Genomic DNA, 27,292 nt, shown 5'->3' on the forward strand with positions numbered 1-27,292 from the left:
CTTGAGCACAAAAACCTGGGCTTAACATGCCAATGCAGTGCTGCACTGTCAGGAGTGCCATCTTTTGGATGAGGTGTTAAACTGAGCCTGCCCTCTGAGGTGGATGTAAAAGATCCTGTGGTATTATTTCAAAGAGGGGCAGGGATGTTATTGCTAGTGTCCTGGCCAATATTTTTCCCTCAACCAATATCAGTACAACAGGTTAAACGGTCAGTGTTTCATTGCTGTTTGTGGAATCTTGCTGTGTGCCATTTGGCTGCCATGTTTGCTACGTTACAACAGTGACTGCACTGCAAAAGTACTTTGGTTAAGTGCTTTGGGATGTCTTGAGATCATGAAAGGGGCTTTATAAATGCATGTCTTTTATCAGCTAATGTTGAGTAGGATAGTAGAGGAGGCCATTCAGCCCATTTTGCCTTTGCCGGTTCTTTGAAAGATATCCAATTAGTTCTGCTCTTTCCCCATAGTCCTGCAAATCTTTCCATTTCAAGTATATATCTAATTCCCTTTTGAAAGTTACAATTGAATCTGTGTTCACCACCCTTTCAGGCAGTGCATTCCAGTTCCCTAGGTTATGGGGTGGTGGCCTAATGGAATTCAAGATTGACATGTTATAAGATAATGGTAATAGGGCATGAATTCCAGATTCAGGCTACAATTTGCACTCTAGTAAAAGCAGGAAGTGCTGTGTAAGAATGGATTCATGATCTGTATGTGACATACTGACATTACTGCTAACAGCCTATCAGTAATGTGTTTTTGTGCACGTACAGTGTTAGTTGATAGAGGTGCTGTGGAAACTGCCCATAATGTGAAGCGGTGATTCAAACAGCATCTGTGTCAGAAGTTGGTGTTCCTTAAAATGCTTCTGAAATATAAATGTGCTGCAACTGAAGCTTTTCCTCCCTTAAAAGTCGTTAATTTATTTTGCAGCAAATGGCGGACGACGCCGGTGGTAGGGGAGGTTTCCGCGGTGGCTTTGGCTCCGGTGGCCGTGGGCGCGGCCGAGGCCGCGGTAGGGGACGTGGCAGAGGCCGTGGTGCTCGTGGCAAAGCTGAGGATAAGGAGGTAAGATACGTGTTGGCATATGTTTATGTAACTTGTTTTGCAATTTATATATAGTTAAAATCTCAAATTTATTGTTTTGCTATTGTAGTCCTGAAATGTGTTCCCTCCCCTCTCCACAGTGGGTGCCAGTAACCAAGCTTGGGCGTTTGGTAAAGGATATGAAGATCAAGACTCTGGAGGAAATTTACCTCTTCTCCCTTCCTATCAAGGTAACATTTTTCAAGATCACCCCCACTGTTTAAAGCCTTCCTGGTGAAAGTGGTGGATTGAGCAGATCAGTAATTCAATCATTACAAAAGCCATAGCTCCTTCATTCGGGATAATGAGGCATTTTGAGACAGTGTCGCTCCTTAATTTACCATAGGTGTAGAATAGGTTGCATGTGTGTCAAAAGTTGTATATCCAGCTTCTGTAACAGGTGACATTAACAAAAAACCACTTGTGCATTGATTTCCTTTTTTTTGTAATGGATGGAAGAATCAAAAGTCAATCTGGTGATGCCTTAGATATCAGGCATCACAATATTTTGTGGCAGACTGAGTCTCCTCGCTATTCATTTTTTTTAATAATCCACCCTTAACAGTAGGCATGCAAGACATTAATCTGTGTTTAATGCTTTTCTTGTATAGGAGTCTGAAATCATTGACTTCTTCCTGGGCTCATCCTTGAAGGATGAAGTTCTCAAGATCATGCCTGTGCAGAAACAAACCCGTGCTGGTCAACGCACAAGGTTCAAGGTATGTTTTCATCTGGCTACAAACAATTCTTCATACCTTCATCCTGCATGAATTATCTTAATTCTTAGTTTGGAATTTTAATAGTACTCTTAATTTTCAGGCTTTTGTAGCTATTGGTGACTATAACGGGCATGTTGGATTGGGTGTCAAGTGTTCTAAGGAAGTAGCCACTGCCATCCGTGGAGCTATCATTCTGGCAAAACTGTCGATCATCCCTGTAAGGAGGGGTTACTGGGGTAACAAAATTGGAAAACCACACACCGTACCGTGCAAGGTAAGCACAAATACTGGTGAATGCTTTGTGTATAATGTGTAAATTTGTTCGAGCAGTGAATGTGAAGCAACATAATAAGGTTTTAGTTAAACAGCTGCAGTTTTCGTAATGACCTGTAGAAATGGTATAGAGAATACATGGTTCCGCACAAATAAACAATTGCCTTGGTTCGTCCTTTTGTGTTTTGGCTGCATCAGCATAGTGAGGGAGTAAGTAGATGTGTATAGGGTACACTATGATGGAAAGTTTTGCTGGAATCTGCAAAATAGGATCAAGAGTAGGCCATTTAGTTCCTCAACCCTGTTAGTATCATAGAATCGTTGCAGCACAGGAGGAGGCCATTCGGCCCATTGAGCCCATGCCGGCTCTTTGTAAGAGCAATCCCCTGCTTTTTTACCCGAAGCCCTGCAAATTTTTTCCCCTTCAAGTATTTATCCAATTCCTTTCTGAAAGCCAATGTTTGAATCTGCTTCCGCCCTTTCATGCAGTACATTCCAGATCTTAACTACTCGTGTAAAAGAGGAAAAAAATTTCCTCACATTGCCTTTGGTTCTTAAATCTGTGTCCTTGTTCTTGACCCTTTCACCAATGTTTCTCTTTATTTACTTTATCTAAAACCTTCATGATTTTGAGCACTTCTATCAAACTCCCCTCAACTTTCTCTGCTTTAAGGAGAACAACTCCAGCTTCTCCAGTCTATCCACGTAACTGAAGTCCCTCCTCCCTAGAATCATTCTAGTAAATCTTTACTGCACCATCTGTAAGGCCTTCACATCCTTCCTAAAGTGCATTGCCCAGAACTGGACACAATACTCCTGTTGTGACTGAACCAAAAGGTTCAACATAACTTCCTTGCTTTTGTACTCTATGCCCCTCTTTATAAAGCCAAGGATCCCGTATGTTTTTTAACCACTTTCTCGACCTGTCCTGCCACCTTCAAAGATTTGAGCACATATACCACCAGGTCTCTATGTTCCTGCATCCCCTTTAGAATTGTTCCATTTATTTTATATTGCTTTGTTCTTCTACCAAAATGTATCTTTGCACTTCTCTGCATTAAATTTCATCTGCCATGTGTCCACCCATGCCACCAGCCTGTCTATGTCCCTTTGAAGTCTATCACTATCCTCACTGTTCACTACCCTTCCAAGTTTTATGTCATCTGCAAATTTTGAAATTGTGCCCTGTACACCCAAGTCATTAATATATATCAAAAAAAAGCACTGGTCCTAGTACTGACCCCTGGGGAACACCACTGTACACCTCCCTCCAGTCCAAAAAACAATCGTTCACCACTTCTGTTTTCTGTCACTTCGCTAATTTCGTATCCCTGCTGCCACCACCCCTTTTATTCCATGGGCTTCTGTTTTGATGACAAGCCTATTATGTAGCACTTTATCAAATGACTTTTGAAAGTCCACGTACACAACAACTGCATTGCCCTCATCAAAAAACTCAAATCAATTTAGTTAAACACGATTTGCCTTTAATAAATCCATGCTTGTTTTCCTTTATTAATCCACACTTGTCTAAGTGGCTGTTAATTTTGTCCCGGATTATCATTTGTAAAAGCACCCCCACCGCCGAGGTTAAACTGATTGGCCTATAGTTGCTGGGTTTATCCTTGCACCCTTTTTTGAACAAGGGTTTAACATTTGCAATTCTCCAGTCCCCTGTACCTAAGGAGGTTTGGAAGATTATGGCCAGCACCTCTGCAATTTCCTCAGCAAACCAGGAAACATCCCATTCAGACTGGGTGACTTATCTACTTTAAGTACAGCCAGCCTTTCTCGTGCCTCCATCAATTTTTAGTCCACCGAGTATCTCATTTATCTCCCCCTTTACTGTGACTTTGGCAGCATCTTCCTTGGTGAAGACAGATGCAAAGTACTCATTTAATACCTTAGCCATGTTGTCTTCTGCCATTCAATGAGATCGTGGCTGATCTGTGAGCTAACTCCGTATACCCGCCTTAGTCCCATATCCCTTAATACCTTTACTTAACAAAAATCTATCAATCTGATTTAAAATTAACAATTGAGCTAGCATCAACTGCTGTTTGCGGAAGTGAGTTCCAAACTTCTACCACCCTTAGCGTGTAGAAGCGTTTCCAAACTTCGCTCCTGAAATCGGGTAGACACAGGAACTCAGTTCTCCTTAGTATCTTGAAAACTTTGGTGAAATCACCCCTGGTCTTCTAAAGTCTAGGCAATACAACCTTAGATGGTGTAATCTCTCCTCGACCCTTGGAGTCCAGCTTTATCATTCTAGCAAATCTGCATTCCCTCCAAGGCCAATATATGCTTCCTAAGGTGCGGTGTCCAGAACTGAACACAGTACTCCAGGTGTGGTCTAACCAGGGCTGTAGTGTAACTTCTGCGCCCTTTTTTGTACCTGTCCATGACATTTTAATGATCTACGTACATAGGCTCCTAAGTCTGTTTCGAGCTTTTCATCATTTAGAAAGTACTCTGATCTATCCTTTTTAGGTCCAAAGTGGATGACCTCTCACTTGCCTACATTGAAATCAATTTGCCATAGTTTTGCCCATTCACTTAATCTATTAATATCTAAGTTTATGCTTCTATCTACACTGCTTACGGTGCTGCCTATCTTTGTCATCAGCAAACTTGGATATCTGGCTCTCTATCCTGTCATCTAAATTGATAATAAATACAGTGAATAGTTGCAGCCCCAATACAGATCCTTGTGGGACACCACTAGTCACATCCTTCCAATTTGCGTACTTGCCCATTATCCCTACTCTGTTTCCTTCTGCTCAGCTAATTTCCTAACCAGGTCAATAATTTGCCCTCAGTTCCATGAGTTTCAACTTTAGCTAACAGTCTCTTATGAGGGACTTTATCGAATGTCTTCTGGAAGTCCATATAAACATAATATAGTATGGTACAGCACAGAAGGAGGCCATAAAGCCCATCGTCCCTGTGCCAGCTCTTTGTAAGAGCTATCCAATTAGTTCCACTCCCTTGATCTTTCCCCATAGCCCTGTAATTTTTTGTCTAATTCCCCATTGAAAGTTACTATTGAATCTGCTTCCATCACCCTTTCAGGCAGTGCATTCCAGATCATAACTCTGCGTTTTAAAACACAATGTTTCCTCATGTGGCTTCTGGTTCTTTTGCCAGTCACCTTAAATCTGTGTCCTCTGATTACTGACCCTTCAGTAACCCTGTCTACTACTTTAGTCACCTTCAAAAAAAATTCAATCAGGTTTGTCAGGCATGACCTACCCTTTACAAATCTCTGATTAGCTGAAAATTTTCAGTGTGTTCAGTCATTCTATCTTTAATTGTAGACTCAAGTAATTTCTCGACAACAAGTGTTAGGCTAACTGGTCTATCACCATGGTTTCCCTCACCTTTTTAAATAGCGGAGTGATGTGTAATTTTCTAATCTAAAGGAACGGTTCCTGAATAGAGAACTTTGAAAGATTATAGTTAGGGCATCTGCAATGTTCTCACCTTCCTTTAAAACCCTGGGATGGAAACCATCTGGTTCTGGGGATTCGTCACTCTTCAGTGCCATTATTTTCTTCATTACTGTTAATTTGCATACATTAATTATGGTGAGTCCCCACCCCTGATTCAAAGTTAGTTTCCTTGGGGTGTCTGGCGTTCCTCTACTGTAAATACTGACGCAAAGTAATTAGTTAACGTGTCTGCCATTTCCTTATTTTCATTTACACTATCACCATTCAGTGTTTAAGGGGTCCACGTTGCTCTTGACCACCCTCTTTTTCCCAATATAATTGTAAAAAATTGTTGTTGAAACTTGCAAGGGATATCAAAATCTTTTGCAAGAAATGGCTTGATATCTTTGCATATGTCATTTGGTTCTGCATTGATGGGAATTGACAAAGTTGAACTGCCAATTATGTATAGGGTCTCATCATTTAAGTGGGGGAAAATGTGTAAATTGTTTATTTGGGACCAGTTTCAGTGTATTGACTAAATGCTATATTAATTTCTTGCACGTTGAATGTCATCTTTTCAGGTGACTGGCCGTTGTGGTTCAGTTTTGGTGCGTCTCATCCCTGCACCCCGTGGTACTGGTATTGTCTCGGCCCCTGTACCCAAGAAACTGCTTCAGATGGCTGGTATTGACGACTGCTACACCTCAGCCAGAGGCTGCACGGCCACACTGGGCAACTTTGGTAAGTCAGATTCCTAACTGGTGTTAGGGCAAAAGTTTATCTGCTACACTCATAGCAATCTTTGTATTGTACTTGTTTCGGGGAGGCAAATTAAGTATTAGACGAGGAGTATTTGACCTGTGGAATTAGTTGTGTTTGAAGGTAGAGCAAGGACCTGTCGACTTGTCTAAAATTGTCAGTTTGAAAAGGTGATGGGGTAGTACTTGTAAGGCCATTTTGATTATAGCTGACTTCCTTAAATAACTGAATTTGACTTTAGTGCTTGTGTTCAACAAAATAAATTTCTCATACTTTTGCATCCTCTCAGCTCTGCACAATTTCACCTCCTGGTGGTTTAATTGGCGTATTATGAGAGAGAAATAAATGGAGTAATGCACGGCAGCTAGACCTTCTGTGTGGTTTATCTGTTCCTTTTTGAAGCTCAACACCAGTTTTGAAGTTTCATTTTCAACTGGGAATTTGAGTGTGGAAATTAGGTGCAGAGAGGGAAGGAGGTGCTATGTGACCAAGGGACTATATACTAATTATTTCAAAATCAAGCTAACTTCATGTATTAAGTATAATCTAGATTTCAAGTGATTCTATTAGTCCTAGAAATAAACTAGTGTCAGGGAAGAATATCCAGATAGTTTTTGCCAGAGTAGTGCCATGCCTCAGGAAAGCACAGTTGTAGGAAGGGTAGCGGGAACTTAGGAGAGGTAGAGAAGGTCCCCCAGACACTTGGTCCTTTCCAACAGGTACGAGGTACTTGATATCGGTGAGGATGAGGATAAGGATGAAGGCTGCAGGGAAGATGTCCAGAATGTTAACCATGGCACCGTAGAGCATGATGCAGTCTGGGGATGAGAAAGGATCAGAATAAAGTTGTAGTCATAGGGGATTCTATAATTGGGGATAGATAGTGTTCTCTGCAGTCACGACAGAGTCCAGGAGTGTGTGTTGCATACCTGATGCAAGGGTAAAGGACATCTTGTGTGGAGCATAAACACTGACATGGACCTGTTGGGCCGAGCGACCTGTTTCTGCTGTATATTCTATTTAATCTCTGAGCGACTGGAGAGGAACTTAGAAAGGGAGGGGGTGGATCATGGTCCATGTCGGTACTAATGACATAAGGAAGAACAAGGAGGAGGTTCTGCTAAGGGAACATCAAAAACTAGGAATTAAATTTAAGAAGGACCTCTGGTAGTATTCTCAGGATGACCACCTGAGCCATGTATTATTAGGGATAGGCTGATCAGAAAGGTGAGTGGTGTGGGAAGGAGGGGTTCCATTTCATGGGACACTAGCGCCAGTACTGGGACAGGGAGGAGCTCCACCTGAACTGGAATGGGACCAGTGCCCTTGCGGAAAGGATAAATATGGCTGTAGATAAGGCTTTAAATTAGCAAGATGGAGAGGGGGATCTGGTAGTAATAACAAAAACCTAAAGATAAAAGAAACATGAGTGTAAAGGTCAGACCAGGGTAAGGAATAAAGATAACATAAATGGGCAAGAAACAAATTGTTATAAAACAGAAGTATAAAAGGAATGTCAAAAATAAAGTAAAAGAAACTACTATTAAAGATGAATTAAACTGCCTGTACAGCAATGTGTCCAAAATAAAACGGGGATCTGGAGGCAATAATCCATAGCGAGGAACTAGATGTAGGAATAACTGAAACATGGCTATATAAAGAACAGGACTGGCAACTAAATATTGCAGATTATAACATAATCAGAAAAAATGGGGAAGGAAGAAGAGTAGTTGTACTAATTAGAGATATCATAATGGCAATAGAAAAAGGGACATAACTAACTGAAGGATAGAAACAGAATCCATATGGATTGAAATGAAAGGTGAGAATGGATTGATCATGCTAATAGTGGAAAGGAGGTGGAGGAAGAAATATGTAAGCAAATATGTGAAATGAGTAAAGGACATAGAATAATAATTATGGGAGATTTTAACTACCTCCAAATAAACTGGCAAGAAGTAGGTAATGGTTTGCAGGACTCCTTTCTTACTCAGTATGTAATAAGCCCATCAAGAGAGGAAGCACTGCTGGATCTAGTAATGGGAAATGAACCGGGACAGATAAGTAATTATTGGGGAATGTCTAGGCCAAAGTGATCACAACATAATAAGGTTTAAGATAAAGATTGAGAGGGACATAAATAAGACAAAGACCAAAGTGATAAATTGGAAAAAGGCTGATTTTAAGGGAGTGAGAATAGAGCTGTGGAAAATAAACTGGAAAAAATTACTGACAAAGAAATAGAACAGCAGTGGGAAACATTTAAAACAGTGATTAATCAAGTCCAGGAGAAATATATCCCACTAAAATATGGGCAAAATTGAAACTAAAGAAATAGGCATACATTAAGTACATAGACACCAAAGGAGAGGATGATAAAAGGCAATACGAATAGGTTAGGAAAGAAGTCAAAAAAACAATTAGGAAGGCAGAGAAACTACAAAATTAAATTATCAAGGAATATAAAAAAATAGTAAAGTATTCTACAGACACTGAAATAACAAGAAAAGTCAGGATGGAGATGGGGCCATGAAGGGATACACATGAAAAACTTGTGTGTGTGTGTGCTGTGCTTGACCAACCTTAGTGAATGGATAGCAAGCTGGCTACAAAACAGAAAAGAGAGTGTAGAGGTTAAAGGTAGTTACTCAGACTGACAAAAGGTGGGAAGTGGTGTTCCACAAAGATCGGTGCCATGGACACTGTTCAACATTTACATCAATGATTTGGACTCTGGAACCGGAAGTACAATTTCAAAATTTGCGGATGACTAAATTGTGGGTATAGTTAGGAGGATTGCGACAAAATATAGGAAGACATCAATAAACTTGCAGAATGGGTGTGTAATTGGCAAATGAATTATCAATATAGATAAGTGAGGTGGTACATTTTGGTAGGAAGAATGAGGCCACATGCTCCTTGGAAAGTCTAAATGGGGTAAAGAGTGGAGGGATCTGGGGGTACAGATACACAAATCACAAAGTAACAAAGCAGGTTAATGCCATTTTTTAAAAAAAGTAAACAAAGCTCGGGTTCATTTCTAGAGGTGAAAGAATTGAAAAGCAGAGAAATTATGTTAAACTTGTGTAGAACCTTGGTTAGTCCACGCTTGGAGTACTGTGAACAGTTCTGGTCTCCATATTATTAAAAGGATATAGAGGCACTAGAGAAGATGCAAAAAAAGATTTACTAGGATGATACTAGAACAGAGGTTATATGTATCAGTTAAGATTGAACAGACAGGGGCTCTTTTCTCTAGAAAAGAGAAGACTGAGGGTTGACCTGTTGGAGGTCTTTAAGATTGAAAGTTTGATGCGGTAGATGTAGAGAAGATGTTTCCACTCGTGAGGCAGACCAGGACTAGGGGCCATAAATATAAGAGTCACTAATAAATCCAATAGGGAATTCAGGAGAAACATATTTACCCAGAGTACTTAGAATGTGGGAACTCGCTACTGCAAGGAGTAGTTGAGGCGACTAGCACAGATGCATTTAAGGGGAAGTGAGATTAAAAAAAGAGGGAGAAAGGAATAGACTGTTATGTTGAGGTTAGATGAAGAAGGTTGGGAGGAGGCTCATGAATGGCCTGTTTCTGTGCTGTACATTCTATGTAATTTTGAAAACCATGACTAATCCAATACTTGTCCTATAACTTGCATTATTTTCTTGCCTACAGCTAAAGCTACTTTTGATGCCATCTCCAAGACATACAGCTATCTGACCCCTGATCTCTGGAAGGAGACTGTGTTTACCAAGGCCCCTTACCAGGTAAGTGAATTCAGCTTTATAAATGTAATCTGACAGGTACTGGTCTGCTGAGACTGAACTTTTCTTTGTGAAACATGATATAAGTATGAGGTGATTTGGAAATAATTTTCATATTCATTTGAGGTAATTTTTTTGGCTTGCATGGTGCCACTTCTGTTATAATTTGATATATTCTAGAATTAGCTTTTAGGTAACAAGCTCTTTATTTTGTTTGGCTTGTGTAGTTAGCCAGTGCTTTTGCAGTGTATTATGTTGTGTACTTCAGTGCATGCTAAAGGTTTATATTTTTCCTTTTAGGAATTCACTGATCATCTGGCCAAGACTCACACCCGTGTGTCTGTTCAAAGGACCCAAGCTGCAGTTGCTCCAGCAACATAAGCATTTATGCAAAGAATAAAATAAAAGCTGTTATCTACAATCTTGTGTTTGTGTTCTTTCTGTTTTGGATAGGGGTAGAAAAGAACTTGATACACTAAGTGTGCACAATTTTGCTGGGGAAAATGCTTAACAGATCATAAATTTTACTATAATGGAAGTAGTTGCTGAATATCTCCTAATCATTTTTAATCTTGACCATTAGGTGGGTAAGTAACAAATTTAAGTCCAATGTGATCTTCCCTTAATATAAACTATCCTTCCACCTTGTGGGAATTGATAAACTTAGATGGTGGGGGACAACCTGGCTTCTATTACACCTTGACATAGATGGAAATATCAGTAACCACTTCTAATGGGGTTAAAAATCTTATAGATTTCTGCATGTGGGGGAGCTCACTCTAGTTTGTAATAGGTCTCCGCCTCTGCTGCTTTGCTCCTTTCCCCTAGCCCACCAAGCCAACTTCCCCTGAGGTTCCCCTGCCCTGAACTCACATCTTTCTCCAGTTCCTCTCCTATTTCCCTTCATGCCCTCTGAGTCACAAATAACATCCTATGTGACTGACCGTGGTAAACTATCCCTCCTCCCTCTCGACCTGCCTGTAGCCTTTGATACAGCTGACCACATCATCCTCACAATGCCTTTGTCGTTCAGCTGGGTGGGACTGACCTTGCCTGGTTCCATTCCAGTCGTAGCCAGAGAATCACCTGCAATGGCTTCTTTTCACGCCCCTACACCATTACCTTGAGTCCCTCCAGGATCTATCCTTGCTCTCCTATTTCTCGTCTACATGTTTCCCCTTGGTGACATCATCTATGAAATAATGAGGGGCATAGATAAGGTAGATAGTCAAAATCTTTTCCCAAAGGTAGGGGAGTCTATAACGAGGGGGCATAGATTTAAGGTGAGGGGAGAGATACAAAAGGGTCCAGAGGGGCAATTTTTTCACTCAAAGGGTGGTGAGTGTCTGGAAGGAGCTGCCAGAGGCAGTAGTAGAGGCGGGTACAATGTCTTTTAAAAAGCATTTGGACAGTTAATTGGGTATAGAGGGATATGGGCCAAGTGCAGGCAATTGGGACTAGCTTAGTGGTATAAACTGGGCGACATGGACAAGTTGGGCCGAAGGGCCTGTTTCCATGTTGTAAACTTCTATGATTCTATGATCTGTAAACATCAGGTTCCACATGTATGCTGACAACACCCAGCTCTACCTCAACCACCTCCTTCGATCCTGCCATTGTTTCATTTGTCATATTGCTTGTGTGACATCTAATACTAAACGAGCAAAAGTTAACACCAACTAAATATTGGGAAGACCATGCCACAAATTCTGTTCCCCAGCCACCAACTCAATCCCTCTCCTTGGCCACTGAGACTGAACCAGACTCTTCGCAACCTTGATGTGCTATTTGACTGAGCTTCTGGCCCCATTTCCATCATCAACGCTGCCTACTTCCACCTCTAACATCGCCTGTCTCCATTCCTGCCTCAGCTCAACTGTTGCTGAAACCCTCATCTATGCCTTTGTTACCTCTACACTCAACCTCCCATATTGTACCTTCTATAAACTTGAGCTCATCTAAAAGACTGCTGCCCATATCCTAACGTGCACCAAGTCCTGTTCACCCGTCACCCCTGTGCTCACTGACTTAAATTGGCTGCCGGTCCAACAATGCTTTAATGTTAAAATTCTCATTATTGTTTTCAAATCCTGCCATGGCCTCCCCTCTCTCTAACGTCCAGCCTGCACTTGCGCATTCCCGATTTTTTTTTTTTTTCATTTGCTCCAACAGTAGCAGCCTTGCCTTCAGCTGCCTAGGACCTAAGTTCTGGAAGTCCCTCCCTAGACACCTCTACCTCCTCCTTTAAGACACTCCTTAAAGCCTTCCTCATTGACCAAGCTCTTGGTCACCTGTAATATCTCTATGTGGCTCGGTGTAAAATTTTGTTCGATAACATTGCTGTGATGGGCCTCGGGTTGTGCAAGGTGCTATATAAATGCAAGTTGTTGATCGGGTATGCAGGAGGTATGACTCCAATTGCATAGAATGTACAACACAGAAACAGGCCATTTGGCCCAACAGCTAGTGTTTGTGCTCCACATGAGCCTCCTCCCACCCTTCATCTAACCCAATCAACATATCTGTCTCTTTCTCCATATATTTATTGAGTTTCCCCTTAAATCCATCTATGCTAGTTGCCTCAACTACTTGTGCTAGTGAGTTCCACATTCTAACCACTCTGGGTAAAGAAGTTTCTCTTGAATTCCCTATTATTAATGACTCTTATCTTTGGCCCCTATTTCTGGTCTCCCCTGCAAGTGGGAACATTTCTACGTATACCCTATCAAACCCTTTCATAAGCTTAAAGACCAACAACACATTATCCCCTCAGTTGTCTTTTCTGGAGGAAAGAGCGCCAGCCTGCTCAATCTTTCCTGATAGGTATAACCGCTCAGTTCTGGTACCATCCTAGTAAATCTTTTTTGAACCTTCTCTGGTGCCTCTATATCCTTTTTATAATCTGGAGACCAGAACTGTTCACAGTACTCCAAGTGTGGTCTAATCGAGGTTCTATACAAGTTTAACATAACTTCTCTGCTTTTCAATTCTATCCCTCTAGAAATGAACCCCAGTGCTTGGTTTTTTTTTAATGGCCTTATTAATCTGCATCACTACTTTGTGATGGGTATCTGTACCTGCAGATCCTTCTGCGCCTCTACCCCATTTAGACTTACTCTTCCGACCAAAATGTACCACCTCACACTTGCCTATATTGCAATTTATTTACCAATTACACCCATTCTGCAAGTTTATTAATGTCTTCCAGTATTTTGTCACAGTCCTCAGTATCAACTATAGCCCACTGCCAACACCCCTCTTCTTCCCCCCACCCCCAATTTGGTGGTGTCTGAATTTTGAAATTGTACTTATGATTCCTGAGTCCAAATCATTTATGTAAATGTTGAACAACAATAGTCCCAGCACCAATCCTTGTGGAGCACCACTTCCCACCTTTTGCCAGTCTGAGTAACTACCTATAACCCCTACTCTTTTTCTGTTTTATAGCTAGTTTGCTATCCATTCTGCTACTTTTCCCATGACTCCACATGGTCTGACCTTAGGCATAAGTCTACCACATGCAGTACCTTATTCTCTTTCCCACTCAACTAATCTTGTGCTAGCTGCCATTCTGGTTTGCTTAATAAAAGCATACCTGACTCACCTCCAAACTTTCCTTTCAAGGTCCTTGAACATGCTGAGTCCCAGCTTTGAGCCCATTTCTCTCTCTACGCTCCCTATTTGAACCACAGTAGTGTGACCTGCACCTCTCAGGGCACCGAAATGGTCTGTGCCCTGCCTTAAATGACATCCTCTATGCTCAGTATTATTCTTGTGAACCTAACTGCAGCATTTGATGTAGTTGATCATACCACCTTCCTCTAACACCTCCCTTCTGTTATCTAGTTCTGGAACAGTGCTTGTATAGTCCATTTCTACCTGAATACAGCCAGCACATCTGCAGTGATGCCTTGTCTCCCTCTGCATTATTGTTAACTCCACAAGGATTTATTCTTGGCCCTTATCTCTTGATCTATGTTACCCTTTGATGTCATCAGCATAATGTTTGTTTCCATATGAAGGCTATTGATGCCCAACTTTACCACTCCCTTGATGCCTGGATGAACCACAACTTCCAGCTCAACATTGTGAAGATTAAAGCCATTGTCTTTGCCCTCTCCCATAGTCTGCTCCCTGGCCTTTCTCTCAGGCTAGACCAGAATTGTTATGCTGGCATATTTAATCCTGACCTAAGCTTTAAACTTCTCATCCAAGCCATTTGCTTACCTTCTACCTCTGCAACATAGATTGCCTGCCCTTACCTCAACCTCTCTGCTGCATAATTATGTGCTGTTTGACAAGAGTTGACAATTCCAACATTCTTTTTCCATTTTAAAAACTCCCTCAACTTTGTCAAAACTCCATTGCTTGGCCCTGAAATTCCACATGCTTGCTGGGATTGTGTCCTTGGACCCTAATGCTGCCCAGAGTTTGGGGTCATGGAGGGCATTAATTTGCATGGGTTCAGTGCCCACCTGTGCTATGTGCCAGCTGCCCATCCTTGGAGGCAGTTTGTTCAGGCCCTGCCGTTACTCCAATCAGCCCCTGAGCAAGGGGGCTGATCCAGGAAGTGATTTTTAATATTTTTTTGGTTGGGGGGGGGTCCAGACCTGGACTTGTGATAGGGCCCATAGGAAGTGTATTTCAGTGTAGCTGTTTCTACCAGTATGTTGTTAGTTCAGAGTCTTAGTGCCTCTGTTAGGAGGACTGCTATTAGTGCTTGGCCAGCCCACCATGGAGCAAATCTTCCCCAGGGACTGCAACTTAATGTGAAAAGGTTTGTGTGCTCCTATGACCCCAAGTGCTGTGCTGGCCCAAGCATAACAGGTCAAAAGGTAGAAGGCAGACTAATGGCAGTCCTGGTAGGGGGTTGTGAGTCACGCTAACGACCTGTTCACCTAAAAATGCCTTTCGTTACAGAAACAACCTAGAGTCAGTTACAGACTTACAAACATTGGCTGGAATACCACAATCTGCCGAATGTAAAGCAAGATGATATCCCAAACAGAGTCAACTATCTTGCTGTGGACAGACAGCAGTGAAAGAAATGGGTTGCCTCATGTACCACTAGGCACAGGAGACCAGCTAACTTGTAGCAACCAACATCACTAAAAGCAAATTATCTGGTCATTTAACCCATTGCTGTTTGTGGAACCTTGCTGTGCGCAAATTGGCTGCCAGGTTTCCTATATTACAACAGTGACTACACTTCAAAGCACTTTGTTGACAGGATGTCCTGAGGTCGTGAAAGGCGCTATATGAACGCAAATTTCTCTCTAACCCTTAAAGACTTGACACTGGGTTGTATAGCCAGATTAATTCTGCAAAAGTGGCAACTTGGCCTGCATTTGAACCCATATCAGACGTGAAAGAATAGTAGTTTAGTACATTGAAAGATAAAAATGGCAGATACTGAAAATCAAATAAAAACATTCTGTATGCAAAATTGATAAACTAAAACCTTTTACAATGATGGCTATATTTTGAACTGAAGCACTGTGAACATAGGGCTCCCTATTATGCCTTCGATGTTCACTTACACACAGTGAATCGGAACAGTAGGCCATTTAGCCCCACGAGCCTGTTCCACCATTCAGTGAGATCATGGCTGATTCGTGACCCAACTCCATATACCCGCCTTAGCCCCATATATGTTTGGTTAACAAAAATCAATCAATCTCAGATTTAAAATTAACAATTGAGCTAGCATCAACTGCTGTTTGCAGATGAGTGTTCCAAACTACTACCACCCTTTGCATGTAGAAGTGTTTCCCAACTTCACTCCTGAAAGCCCTGGCTCTAACTTTTAGCCTATGCCCCCTAATCCTAGACTCCCCAACCAGCAGAAATAGTTTCTCTATCTACCCTCTCAGTTTCCCATAATATCTTAAAAACTTTGATCAAATCATCCCTTGCTCTTCTAAATTCCAGGAAATACAATCCTAGTTTGTGTAATCGCTCCTTGTAATTTAACCCTTGGAATCTAGGTATCATTCTAGTAAACCTACACTGCCCCTCCAGGGCCAATATATCCTTTCAAAGGTGGTGTCCAGAACTGAACACAGTACTGTTTTTTTGTGATAATTCCACAAGATATTTAAATATTAAATGTAATATTTCAAAATGCTTCACCTGGAGACAAAAAAATCCAGGAAGGGACTATTACTTACATTGAATGTACAGCACAGAAACAGGCCATTCAGCCCAACTGGTCCATGTCAGTGTTTATGCTCCACACGATCCTCCTCCCTTCCTACTTCATCTAACCCTATCAACATATCCTTCTATTCCTTTCTCCCGCATGTATTTATCTAGCTTCCCCTTAAATACATCTATGCTATTCACCTCAACTACTCCTTGTGGTAGCGAGTTCCACATTCTAACCACTCCTTGCGTAAAGAAGTTAAATGGAAAGAAAATAATGTGCGTGGAAAATGAAAGATGTGAGGGTCTCGACTGACAATAAATAGAAGCTATCACAACAACCACTATCGGTAGCAGTGAGTTGAGCAAATCATATGTTGGGTTGTATTAGATGGTCAATATTGAGCCAGAATAGTGAGGTAATCCTGCCACTTTATAAATCATTGGTGCAAACGTCCTTAGAAAACTGTAGAGTTCTGGTCGCCATAGTACAATATTGCAGCTATTGAAGAGAGCAACCAGAATGACTGAGGGAATGGAGGGATTGGATTATGATTGCTGTTTTTAGGATTCTAAAGGGACTAGATAATGCTTTACCTTGTCCAGTAGAACCAGAGGACATAGCCTGCACTTGAAAGTGGTTAAATTCAAAACTAATGTGTGAAAACATTTCAGTGAGCGAGTGGTAGATCTATAGGACAGCTCAGTGAGACGACGGAAAAAGATAGTATTGATTCATTCAAATGAGATGATTTATTTCAGAAAATAATATTTAGAGATATAATAAACGAGTAATTTGGGACATGACATATGGGAAGTGTAGCATGCTTGGAAGAAACAGGTGACTTTGGATCTATAAGTTACCAAAGCTTTGCACCTGGGGTTTTCCTAGTCTCATGTCTGGGTCTGATGTACTCTAATTGACAGAGACTAATTGCCAAGATCAGTCAACAACTCCATTATCACACCAGATTGCTAATGTGTAGCAGACGCCATTTTGAGGTTACGGCACATCTTATATATTTTCATTTGTTCTTGCGATGTGGGTGGCACCAGCAAGGCAACATTTATTGCTCATCCCCAGTTGCCGAGGACATTAAGAGTCCACATGTAGTGTAGAACTGGAGTCACGTGTAGGCCAGACCAGATAGGGGTAGCAGCTTAATGAATCAGGTGGGGTTTTAACAAGAATCCAGAAGCTTTCATGGTGCAAGCCCACAAATTAACAGACATAGAATCATAGAAGTTTACAACATGGAAACAGGCCCTTCGGCCCAACATGTCCATGTCGCCCAGTTTATACCACTAAGCTAGTCCCAATTGCCTGCACTTGGCCCATATCCCTCTATACCCATCTTACCCATGTAACTGTCCAAAATGTTGATTTTTAATTTCACAAACTGCCTTGGTGGGGTGTGAACTCAATTCTGGGTTGCCAGGCTACCATACCCATATAACTTAATACTAACCTTGGGTGCAAAGAATGTTCCACTCCTCAGCACTGATGGAAAGGCGAAAAATTAAGAACTTTGTGAATTAGCTTTTAGATACAATGTGATGGTTATATGCTAAATACTACAGAACTATAATAATTTTTCAGGTCAGGTTTCTCAAGGTCCTGTATATAGTGAATGTGGGCAATGGCATAGGACAATTTTAGATTTCCATCGAAATGTCCTGCTCTTGCAAACTTCATAAAATAAAATTTGGACAATTGATCAGAAATAGGTTCATTTTCTTGAGAAACTATCCTTGAAGACCTTAACTTTCACCAAATCTATTTACGGACTTACATTACATTTTTAAAATTATTTATTTCCCAAAATCTGCTTTTAAAATGTTAGCCAATTTGATTAATCCTAATGATCCAAATAGATATTAAATCATTGGTTGGTTAAGAGGGAATATAAAATTACCTTTGTGATACCAAGAAAAATTAATAGGTCTCTCCCCAGAATAGGAAGATCTGGCTAGTTGAAAGTGTCACTGACTGCTCCCTTGATCAACTGCCACTAGATATACTTAAGCAACATGCAAGTGTCCTCCTATGAGATTGGAGAAGCTGAACCTTTTGGTGTGTATAAATGTCAACCTTGAATGGGACACCACTACTGTGGCTTACATAAGAAATAGGAGCAGGAGTAGGCCATACGGCCCCTCAAACCTGCTCCGTCATTCAATAAAATCATGGCTGATCTTCGACCTCAACTCCACTTTCCTGCCCGATCCCCATATCCCTTGATTCCCTTAGTGTCCAAAAATCTATCGATCTCAGCCTTGAATATACTCAATTTTACAACACCAAGTTATAGTCCAACGATTTTCATTTGAAATCTACAAGCTTTCGGAGGCTTCCTCCTTCCTCAGGTAATTGAGGAAGGAGGAAGCCTCTGAAAGCTTGTAGATTTCAAACAAAAATCGTTGGACTATAACTTGGTGTTGTAAAATTGTTTACAATTGTCAACCCCAGTCCATCACCGCATCTCCACATCTTGAATATACTCAACTACTGAGTATCCACAGCCCTCTGGGGTACAGAATTCCAAAGAATCACAACCCTCTGAGTGAAGAAATTCCTCATCTCAGTACTAAATAGCCAACCCCTTATCTTGAGACTATGCCCCCTAGTTCGAGACTCTCCAGCCAGGGGAAACAGCCTCTCAGCATCTACCCTGTCTAGCCTTCTCAGAATGTTATATGTTTCAGTGGGATCCCATCTCATTCTTCTAAACTCCAGAGAGTACAGGCCCATTCTACTCAATGGAATGGGCCTATCCAGCAGCAGGGTTTCTAATTTACAGATCTGTAAATAATGTAAGAACTCATCACATTACCTGTACTTGCTGGAGGTTATAAAGACTAAAACATTTAATGTATCGACAAAAGCACAGGTTATGCATTATTTATTATTTAGCAGGTCTGTGTATCTTAGTTACATTCATGTGAAATTCAGCATTTTGCACAATTCGAACACATTCAGACTGTACATTATAGGTGAAGGTTTGTCACAAACTTAATTTTAAAAAATGACTTTCCAGTGGTTTGCGGAGTTCTCATGCTTTGGGTGCTGCCTTTTCTCTCTCCTCAATCATTCGATGTTTCTGTTTCATTAGACATTTCCTGGCACCAGCATAAGCCCCCAGATCAGCATCTGCAAAGAGGAAAACAATCATAGAATCATAGAAGTTACAACATGGAAACAGGCCCTTCGGCCCAACATGTCCATGTCGCCCAGTTTATACCACTAAGCTAGTCCCAATTGCCTGCACTTGGCCCATATCCCTCGATACCCATCTTCCCCATGTAACTGTCCAAATGCTTTTTAAAAGACAAAATTGTACCCGCCTCTACTACTGCCTCTGGCAGCTCGTTCCAGACACTCACCACCCTTTGAGTGAAAAAATTGCCCCTCTGGATCCTTTTGTATCTCTCCCCTCTCACCTTAAATCTGTGCCCCCTCGTTATAGACTCCCCTACCTTTGGGAAAAGATTTTGACTATCGACCTTATCTATGCCCCTCATTATTTTATAGACTTCTATAAGATCACCCCTTAACCTCCTACTCTCCAGGGAATAAAGTCCCAGTCTGTCTAACCTCTCCCTGTAAGTCAAACCATCAAGTCCCGGTAGCATCCTAGTAAATCTTTTCTGCACTCTTTCTAGTTTAATAATATCCTTTCTATAATAGGGTGACCAGAACTGTACACAGTACTCCAAGTGTGGCCTCACCAATGCCCTGTACAACTTCAACAAGACATCCCAACTCCTGCATTCAATGTTCTGACCAATGAAACCAAGCATGCCGAATGCCTTCTTCACCACCCTATCCACCTGTGACTCCACTTTCAAGGAGCTATGAATCTGTACTCCGAGATCTCTTTGTTCTATAACTCTCCCCAACGCCCTACCATTAACGGAGTAGGTCCTGGCCCGATTCGATCTACCAAAATGCATCACCTCACATTTATCTAAATTAAACTCCATCTGCCATTCATCGGCCCACTGGCCCAATTTATCAAGATCCCGTTGCAATCCTAGATAACCTTCTTCACTGTCCACAATGCTACCAATCTTGGTGTCATCTGCAAACTTACTAACCATGCCTCCTAAATTCTCATCCAAATCATTAATATAAATAACAAATAACAGCGGACCCAGCACCGATCCCTGAGGCACACCGCTGGACACAGGCATCCAGTTTGAAAAACAACCCTCGACAACCACCCTCTGTCTTCTGTCGTCAAGCCAATTTTGTATCCAATTGGCTACCTCACCTTGGATCCCATGAGATTTAACCTTATGTAACAACCTACCATGCGGTACCTTGTCAAATGCTTTGCTGAAGTCCATGTAGACCACGTCTACTGCACAGCCCTCATCTATCTTCTTGGTTACCCCTTCAAAAAACTCAATCAAATTCGTGAGACATGATTTTCCTCTCACAAAACCATGCTGACTGTTCCTAATCAGTCCCTGCCTCTCCAAATGCCTGTAGATCCTGTCCCTCAGAATACCCTCTAACAACTTACCCACTACAGATGTCAGGCTCACTGGTCTGTAGTTCCCAGGCTTTTCCCTGCCGCCCTTCTTAAACAAAGGCACAACATTTGCTACCCTCCAATCTTCAGGCACCTCACCTGTAGCGGTGGATGATTCAAATATCTCTGCTAGGGGACCCGCAATTTCCTCCCTAACCTCCCTTAACGTCCTGGGATACATTTCATCAGGTCCCGGAGATTTATCTACCTTGATGCGCGTTAAGACTTCCAGCACCTCCCTCTCTGTAATATGTACACTCCTCAAGACATCACTATTTATTTCCCCAAGTTCCCTAACATCCATGCCTTTCTCAACCGTAAATACCGATGTGAAATATTCGTTCAGGATCTCACCCATCTCTTGTGGTTCCGCACATAGATGACCTTGTTGATCCTTAAGAGGCCCTACTCTCTCCCTAGTTACCTCCACTTACAGAATGGTTGCATATCACAAAAGAACACAGCATGCTATGTTCTTGTTTACCAAAAGATGTCTTGTGGAACATATTCAGTATACACAACCAGAGCACTGTAAACCATTAGGTGGTCTACTCTAGTAGAAGTGTTCACCTCAAGTACTTTTTCATGGTGGTCTAATCAACATTGAAAAGCACCATGGCTAAAGAATAAGTTTGTATAATTTCTTAGAAACTGACAGCAGCATTTCTTTTCAGTAGCATTCCTCAGTATAGTCATGACCTAGTCAATGAGGCCCTGCATTCTCATAATGCACAATTCTGATACGGAATAGCAAATTGAAGGGACCATTTCAAGATTTATAGAGATTCCATTTGGAAATAAAAACAATTCTACTTAAAGAAAGTACTAACAAGAGCGGGTCAGTGTAGAACGTGGAATGGGTGCTTAGAACAGGTTTTGCAGGATAAGATGTAGAGCTACCAATACCATTTTTTATAGCACGTTAGACTGATTATAAGATTACTCGCACAAATAGCCACTCTGCAAGTGATACTCACATCTCGATTGGTAGGCTTTGGCCGCTTGTTTGAATTGCTGCAGCTCCTTAGCACAGTTCTGAATGTAGCTGTTACCTTCCCTTTGCTGACAGGCCATCATGCGCTCCTGAAGAATATTCATAATTTCCTGATCTACCTTGCTGCAGAAAAAAGTGCAAGTTCACTTAAACCACAAAAACAAAAAAGTTCTGCTTGATGTTAAAAGAACTGCTGGTTTCGAACAGTCTACTAGCCTTGGCAACTATTGAGTACTAGGCCTCCATCAAGTGGGTACATGCCTGAACTCTAGCCTGAGTTGCTGGTTTGCTATGAGATTTTGTGACGTTCAAGTTTTCAATGAAATGATGCAGTGTCACAGGCAGGGCAGATGCTGAGAATCACATGAACTTAGTCTACAAAGCACAGACATCAATTGAGGGAGAACCGAAGACACACCAGCACTGAGCTTCTCCTTCACGAGCTCAGGCAGCATTCCTCCCCTGCACTGAACACTAATTCCAGAGAACAAATCAGGTACATCTTTCCAAACAAATGAACATTCATGTGCTGAAAAGAAACTGAGGTGTGGAATGAGAGAGATTTATGTGGAACTGAACGAGAGAAGGGACAAGGAGAGAGTTAATGAATTAGAGGAAAGATAGAGGACTTCAGTTACATGGAGAGACTAGAGAAGCTAGTTCTCCTTGCACCAGGGAAGGATAGGGGAGATTTTATAGAGGTGTTCAAAATCATGAAGGGCTTTGGTAAGAGTAAATAAGGAGAAACTGTTTCCAGTGGCAAAAGGTCGGTAACCAGAGGTCGCAGATTTAAGGTAATTGACAAAAGAACCGGGGGGGAGATGAGGAGAATTTTTTTACGCAGCGAGTTATGATCTGGAATGCGCTGCCTGAAAGGGCAGTGGAAGCAGATTCAATAATAGCTTTCAAAAGGGAATTGGATAAATACTTGAAGGGAAAAAAATACAGGACTATGGAGAAAGAGCAGGGGAGTGGGACTAATTGGATAGCTCATTCAAAGAGCTGGCATGTGCACGATGGGCCGAATGGCCTCCTTCTGTGCAGTATCGTTCTATGATTCTATGAGAGAAAGGGAATAAGAAGGAATAAGAGTATGAAGGATATTGGGAGAGAGACAAAGAGGAAGAATCAGTGAGAATGGAAATTGGGAGAGAAAAAAGAACAAAAGAAATGAGTGGGAGAATCTAGGGTACAATCTGATTTCAAGTAAGTAATTGGAAAGAAGGCATTTCAAAAGTCATACTAATGGCCTATGTCTGAAAATTACTAGCATGGTGTAAATTAGTTACACAGCATACTAGTTTTACCTTGTTTAATACTTGTGACTTGGTAGGTATACTATTTCTCCTTCCACCTTGTTGAGCTTTGAAAGGTTGGCCACCCCTGGTCCAGATGATTGAGTAGGAGGAAACATTTGGCATTGTTCAGAGTGCAAACAGTGGGAAGAACTTTTTTCTTCCTGTTGTACTTAACTGTGTGAACCAGAGGTCGCATTTAATAACTTTATTGAAACTACCATTTGTCTATCGCTGTCTATAAGAAAATCAACAGTAAAATAACACTTTCAGAATTTGATTCAATGGGAATTTAAATTTTCAAATCAGATACATACTAATCCCTTCTCCACTGCATCTCTGCCTCATAGTAGCAGAGGTAATCACCCAACTCGCAGTCAGTCAAATCCGGCACTCGTCTGAAATGCTGGTGGTAGTAATAGAATTTGTTCTTTTCCCGCTGGCGTTCCACCCATTCTGCAAAATGATTTTTAAAAAATCATTTAGATTTTTAAACAAACCCATGGTCATCATCATCCAAAACAAACAGGCTGAACATCTCCTCTATCTGATGGGTAGTAAGGTTCACAGTTGACTTTGGTATTTACTAGAGGACAGTAGGAGGAATCAGAGGCTTGGGTTGAGCTTCAGAGGGTTCAACCATTATGATGTAGCTTCAGCTGTGCTGCTCCCTGGACCAGTCTAGCTTTGTCCCATGTTGGAAGACAATCCTACTAAAAATGCACTACCCACGCTCAAACAGAGAGATTTAACACAAATGGAGATACAATCCATGCACAAATACAACCATACATACGATCATTTCACTGAGTGGTGGCAGGTACAACAAAAATTCTACAGTCTTTCCTGGAAGTAGGATATCAGACACTACACATGTATCTGATCCATACCAGCGGCAGAACATTTGTATTATTACGCGGTGCAAAGCAGGATGGAGAAACCTATTGCCGAGCACTATAGTTGATGAAAAACACATTCTGAACCACTAAATGAAGGTATATTTTCACAATTTTACCTACAATCTATGCATAACGTCAAACTAGTGAATTAATCAGCGTACAGATCAATGTTCCCATCATCAACTGTACCATTTGGAAAGTGTCCACCTACAGTAAATTGATGATGAAGTTGAACAACAAATGGTTATTCCTACTAGTGTTTGATCCATGACTGATAACTTAGTGACTGGATATCCAACAATGCAGACCTGGGAATGATGAGTTATTATCTCATCAATGTGTTCAGATGACAAACTTGAGAGGTAAATGAGATTGTGTTTCAGGATATCCATACTGTGAAGTTCACAGGGGAAGCTTTAATCTATTAAGGTCCTTTTTCCCTTATCAGCTGCCTTGCAGCCACAATGTTCCATGCCATTTAACACCTGTTGACGTACATCTTAAAGAGTTTAATAATTGTGATGTAACTACTGCACATTTAATGAATGACAATCAACAACCGAATACTGGGACATGGTACAATCTTTACAATTAAAAGGTATTTTCTCCCTTTCTCAATTCCTGGGTCTCCCTTCCCACACACCATGCCAGCCAAGAATGCAGGTAAGTAATCCGCTCCCAAGTTTGCCATTTCCACTCTGAAACCTGCTACTACAAAAAGAGAGTGAGTGATCCAGAATGATTCTCCCTCCTTAGGGAAAACCATCCAGCTTCAGTTACTGCAGCATGTGGAGACCAATGACTCAGTGCAAAGGTAAACAAGGGGTTATATTTTCCCTTTACCAAATGAATATCCTCTATTTTTAATCAGTTTGTGCTAAAAATCATTATTCTCAACTCATACAACAGAAATTGTGGAACTCAGCAGCCCATATATTAAAAATAAATGGTGTGGCCATTGTACTAATTGATAATACAGCAGTTACTCCCACCAATTTATGACATTCTTTTATTCAACCAGGTCTATGGAACAAACCAACATAATGCTTACATTCCAAAATGGATACAGCATAAAGTTCCAACTCTAAAACATTATGACATACAGATTGGGCTCCACATAGAACTTAGCCTGTTCTCTTCTGGGGACGTTTCATTATACTCAATAAGCACTGCATATAGATGGGGCCATATGGCAGATCCACCCCAGAGCTTGTGGAGAAGAGACCAATTCTTCTCAGAAAACATACCAGCAGCACAGAAAGGTCAGCCTGGATCCAAATCTGGACACCCAGGGGTGGATTTTCCTCTTCGACAGGAAGAAAACAGTGTGTTGTTTGAGCCCATGTTTGCCAAGCTCTTAGGCCTGGGCATGTCTTTGGAATTTTGAAAAGTAATTCAGATATATATAAAAAGTGAAAAACAATGCTGCCCCTGCCCACAAAGCCCAGGTAACAGAGTTTCTGTTCGTGCTTATGTTCCCAAAGCACTCCACCACTGGAGTTTTCCTTGCCTCACAGGACATAGGAACAGGAGTAGGCCATTCAGCCCCTCGAGCCTGTTCCGCCATTCAATGAGATCATGTCTGATCTGTGACCTAACTCCATATACCCGCCTTAGCCCCAGATCCCTTAATACGTTTGGTTAACAAAAATCCATCAATCTCAGATTTAAAATTAATTGAGCTAGCATCAACTGTCGTTTGTGGAAGAGAGTTCCAAACTTCTACCACCCTTTGTGTGTAGAAGTGTTTCCTAACTTCACTCCTGAAAGTCCTGGCTCTAATTTTTAGGCTCTGTCCCCTAGTCCTAGACTCCCCAACCAGCGGAAATAGTTTCTCTCTATCTACCCTATCAGTTCCCCTTAATATCTTGAAAACTTCAATCACATCACCCCTTAATCTTCTAAATTGCAGGGAATACAACTCTAGTTTGTGTAATCTCTCCTCATGATTTAACCCTTGGAGTCCAGGTATCATTCTAGTAAATCTACACTGCACTCCCTCCAATACCAGTAAGGTGTGGTGCCCAGAACTGAACACAGGGATGGTCTAACCAGGGCCTTATATAGCTGCAGCATAACTTCTACCCCCTTGTATTCTTGTCCTCTAGATATAAAGACCAGCATTCCATTAGCATTTTTGATTATTTTCTGTACCTGTCCATGACATTTTAATGATCTATGTCCATGGACCCCTAAGTCTCTTTGGTCCTCCACTGTTTCGAGCTTCACACCATTTAGAAAGTACTCTGATCTATCCTTTTTAGGCCCAAAGTGGATGACCTCACACTTGCCTACATTGAAATCCATTAGCTAACAGACTCCTATGAGGGAACACCGGCGGCCCGGGGACACCGCCCTCCCCCCCCGGCCCGGGGCCCGGGGACACTCGCCCTCCCCCCTGGGTGACCCCTCTCCCCCCGGGGACCCCTCGTGCATTTGCAGCAATTTCTGACTTTATCACAAATTAAACACCACAGCGGGTGATTCATGTCCTCGGGGCTCTGACTTTCCGGGCTGATATTTTCTCTGTCAGACGCCGTGCAGCAGCTTCTGTCGCGGGCACCGGGCACCTCTGAAGGGCATTTGGCCCGGCCCAGGGCCAGTGAAGCCGGCCTCGGCCTCGGCCTCGGCCTCCCCCACTCACTCACTCACTCACCTCTGAAGGTTGTTACCGGCAAATCCACCGAGTAGTACAATAGTTTGCTGACAATGACGGCCGGGTTGGGCAGGCTGGTCTGCTTGTCCGGGGCCGGGGTCCGGACAGCCGGCTGCTGGTAAACCTCCTTATCCCAATCGTCGGGCATCGCTCCTACCGCCGTCAATCAACCAGTGCGAGGCCGCATTACACACACAACATGGCGCCGCACCGCGTACACAGTGACACACACAACATGGCGCCGCTCCGAGTACACTGTGACACACACAACATGGCGCCGCTCCGCGTACACAGTGACACACACAACATGGCGCCGCTCCGAGTACACTGTGACACACACAACATGGCGCCGCACCGCGTACACAGTGACACACACAACATGGCGCCGCTCCGAGTACACTGTGACACACACAACATGGCGCCGCACCGCGTACACAGTGACACACACAACATGGCGCCGCTCCGAGTACAATGTGACACACCCAACATGGCGCCGCTCCGAGTACACTGTGACACACACAACATGGCGCCGCACCGAGTACACTGTGACACACCCAACATGGCGCCGCACCGAGTACACTGTGACACACACAACATGGCGCCGCTCCGAGTACACTGTGACACACACAACATGGCGCCGCTCCGAGTACACTGTGACACACACAACATGGCGCCGCACCGCGTACACTGTGACACACCCAACATGGCGCCGCTCCGAGTACACTGTGAC

The 27,292-nt window shown here is 42.2% G+C and overlaps 2 protein-coding genes across 2 annotated transcripts; one reads left to right on the plus strand and one right to left on the minus strand.

Moving 5' to 3' along the window:
* Positions 1-901: 901 nt before the first annotated feature.
* Positions 902-10,457, plus strand: rps2 (ribosomal protein S2). Its single transcript, XM_068002841.1, has 7 exons — positions 902-1,068; positions 1,188-1,277; positions 1,698-1,805; positions 1,906-2,079; positions 6,094-6,253; positions 9,948-10,039; positions 10,337-10,457. Exons 1-7 carry the CDS (start codon positions 937-939, stop codon positions 10,415-10,417), a joined length of 837 nt encoding a protein of 278 aa, XP_067858942.1. The 5' UTR covers positions 902-936; the 3' UTR covers positions 10,418-10,457.
* An 8,610-nt stretch (positions 10,458-19,067) lies between these two features.
* Positions 19,068-26,780, minus strand: ndufb10 (NADH:ubiquinone oxidoreductase subunit B10). Its single transcript, XM_068002842.1, has 4 exons — positions 26,563-26,780; positions 23,325-23,463; positions 21,696-21,835; positions 19,068-19,331 (listed from the first exon to the last, which is right to left on the minus strand). Exons 1-4 carry the CDS (start codon positions 26,708-26,710, stop codon positions 19,234-19,236), a joined length of 525 nt encoding a protein of 174 aa, XP_067858943.1. The 5' UTR covers positions 26,711-26,780; the 3' UTR covers positions 19,068-19,233.
* Positions 26,781-27,292: the final 512 nt, after the last annotated feature.

The sequence above is a fragment of the Heptranchias perlo genome, chromosome 22, assembly GCF_035084215.1.
Source record: "Heptranchias perlo isolate sHepPer1 chromosome 22, sHepPer1.hap1, whole genome shotgun sequence".
Classification (NCBI taxonomy): Eukaryota; Metazoa; Chordata; class Chondrichthyes; order Hexanchiformes; family Hexanchidae; genus Heptranchias; species Heptranchias perlo.

Excerpts from the sequence above, each read along its gene's own strand:
- ndufb10 (XM_068002842.1), bottom strand. The coding sequence starts at position 26,710 with ATGCCCGACGATTGGGATAAGGAGGTTTACCAGCAGCCGGCTGTCCGG. Across the intron at positions 23,464-26,562 it reads GCCGGTAACAACCTTCAGAG|AATGGGTGGAACGCCAGCGG; the intron begins GTGAGTGAGTGA and ends ATCATTTTGCAG. Across the intron at positions 21,836-23,324 it reads ATGCAGTGGAGAAGGGATTA|CAAGGTAGATCAGGAAATTA; the intron begins GTATGTATCTGA and ends TTTTTTCTGCAG.
- rps2 (XM_068002841.1), top strand. The coding sequence starts at position 937 with ATGGCGGACGACGCCGGTGGTAGGGGAGGTTTCCGCGGTGGCTTTGGC. Across the intron at positions 1,069-1,187 it reads GCAAAGCTGAGGATAAGGAG|TGGGTGCCAGTAACCAAGCT; the intron begins GTAAGATACGTG and ends CCCTCTCCACAG. Across the intron at positions 1,278-1,697 it reads TCTTCTCCCTTCCTATCAAG|GAGTCTGAAATCATTGACTT; the intron begins GTAACATTTTTC and ends TTTCTTGTATAG.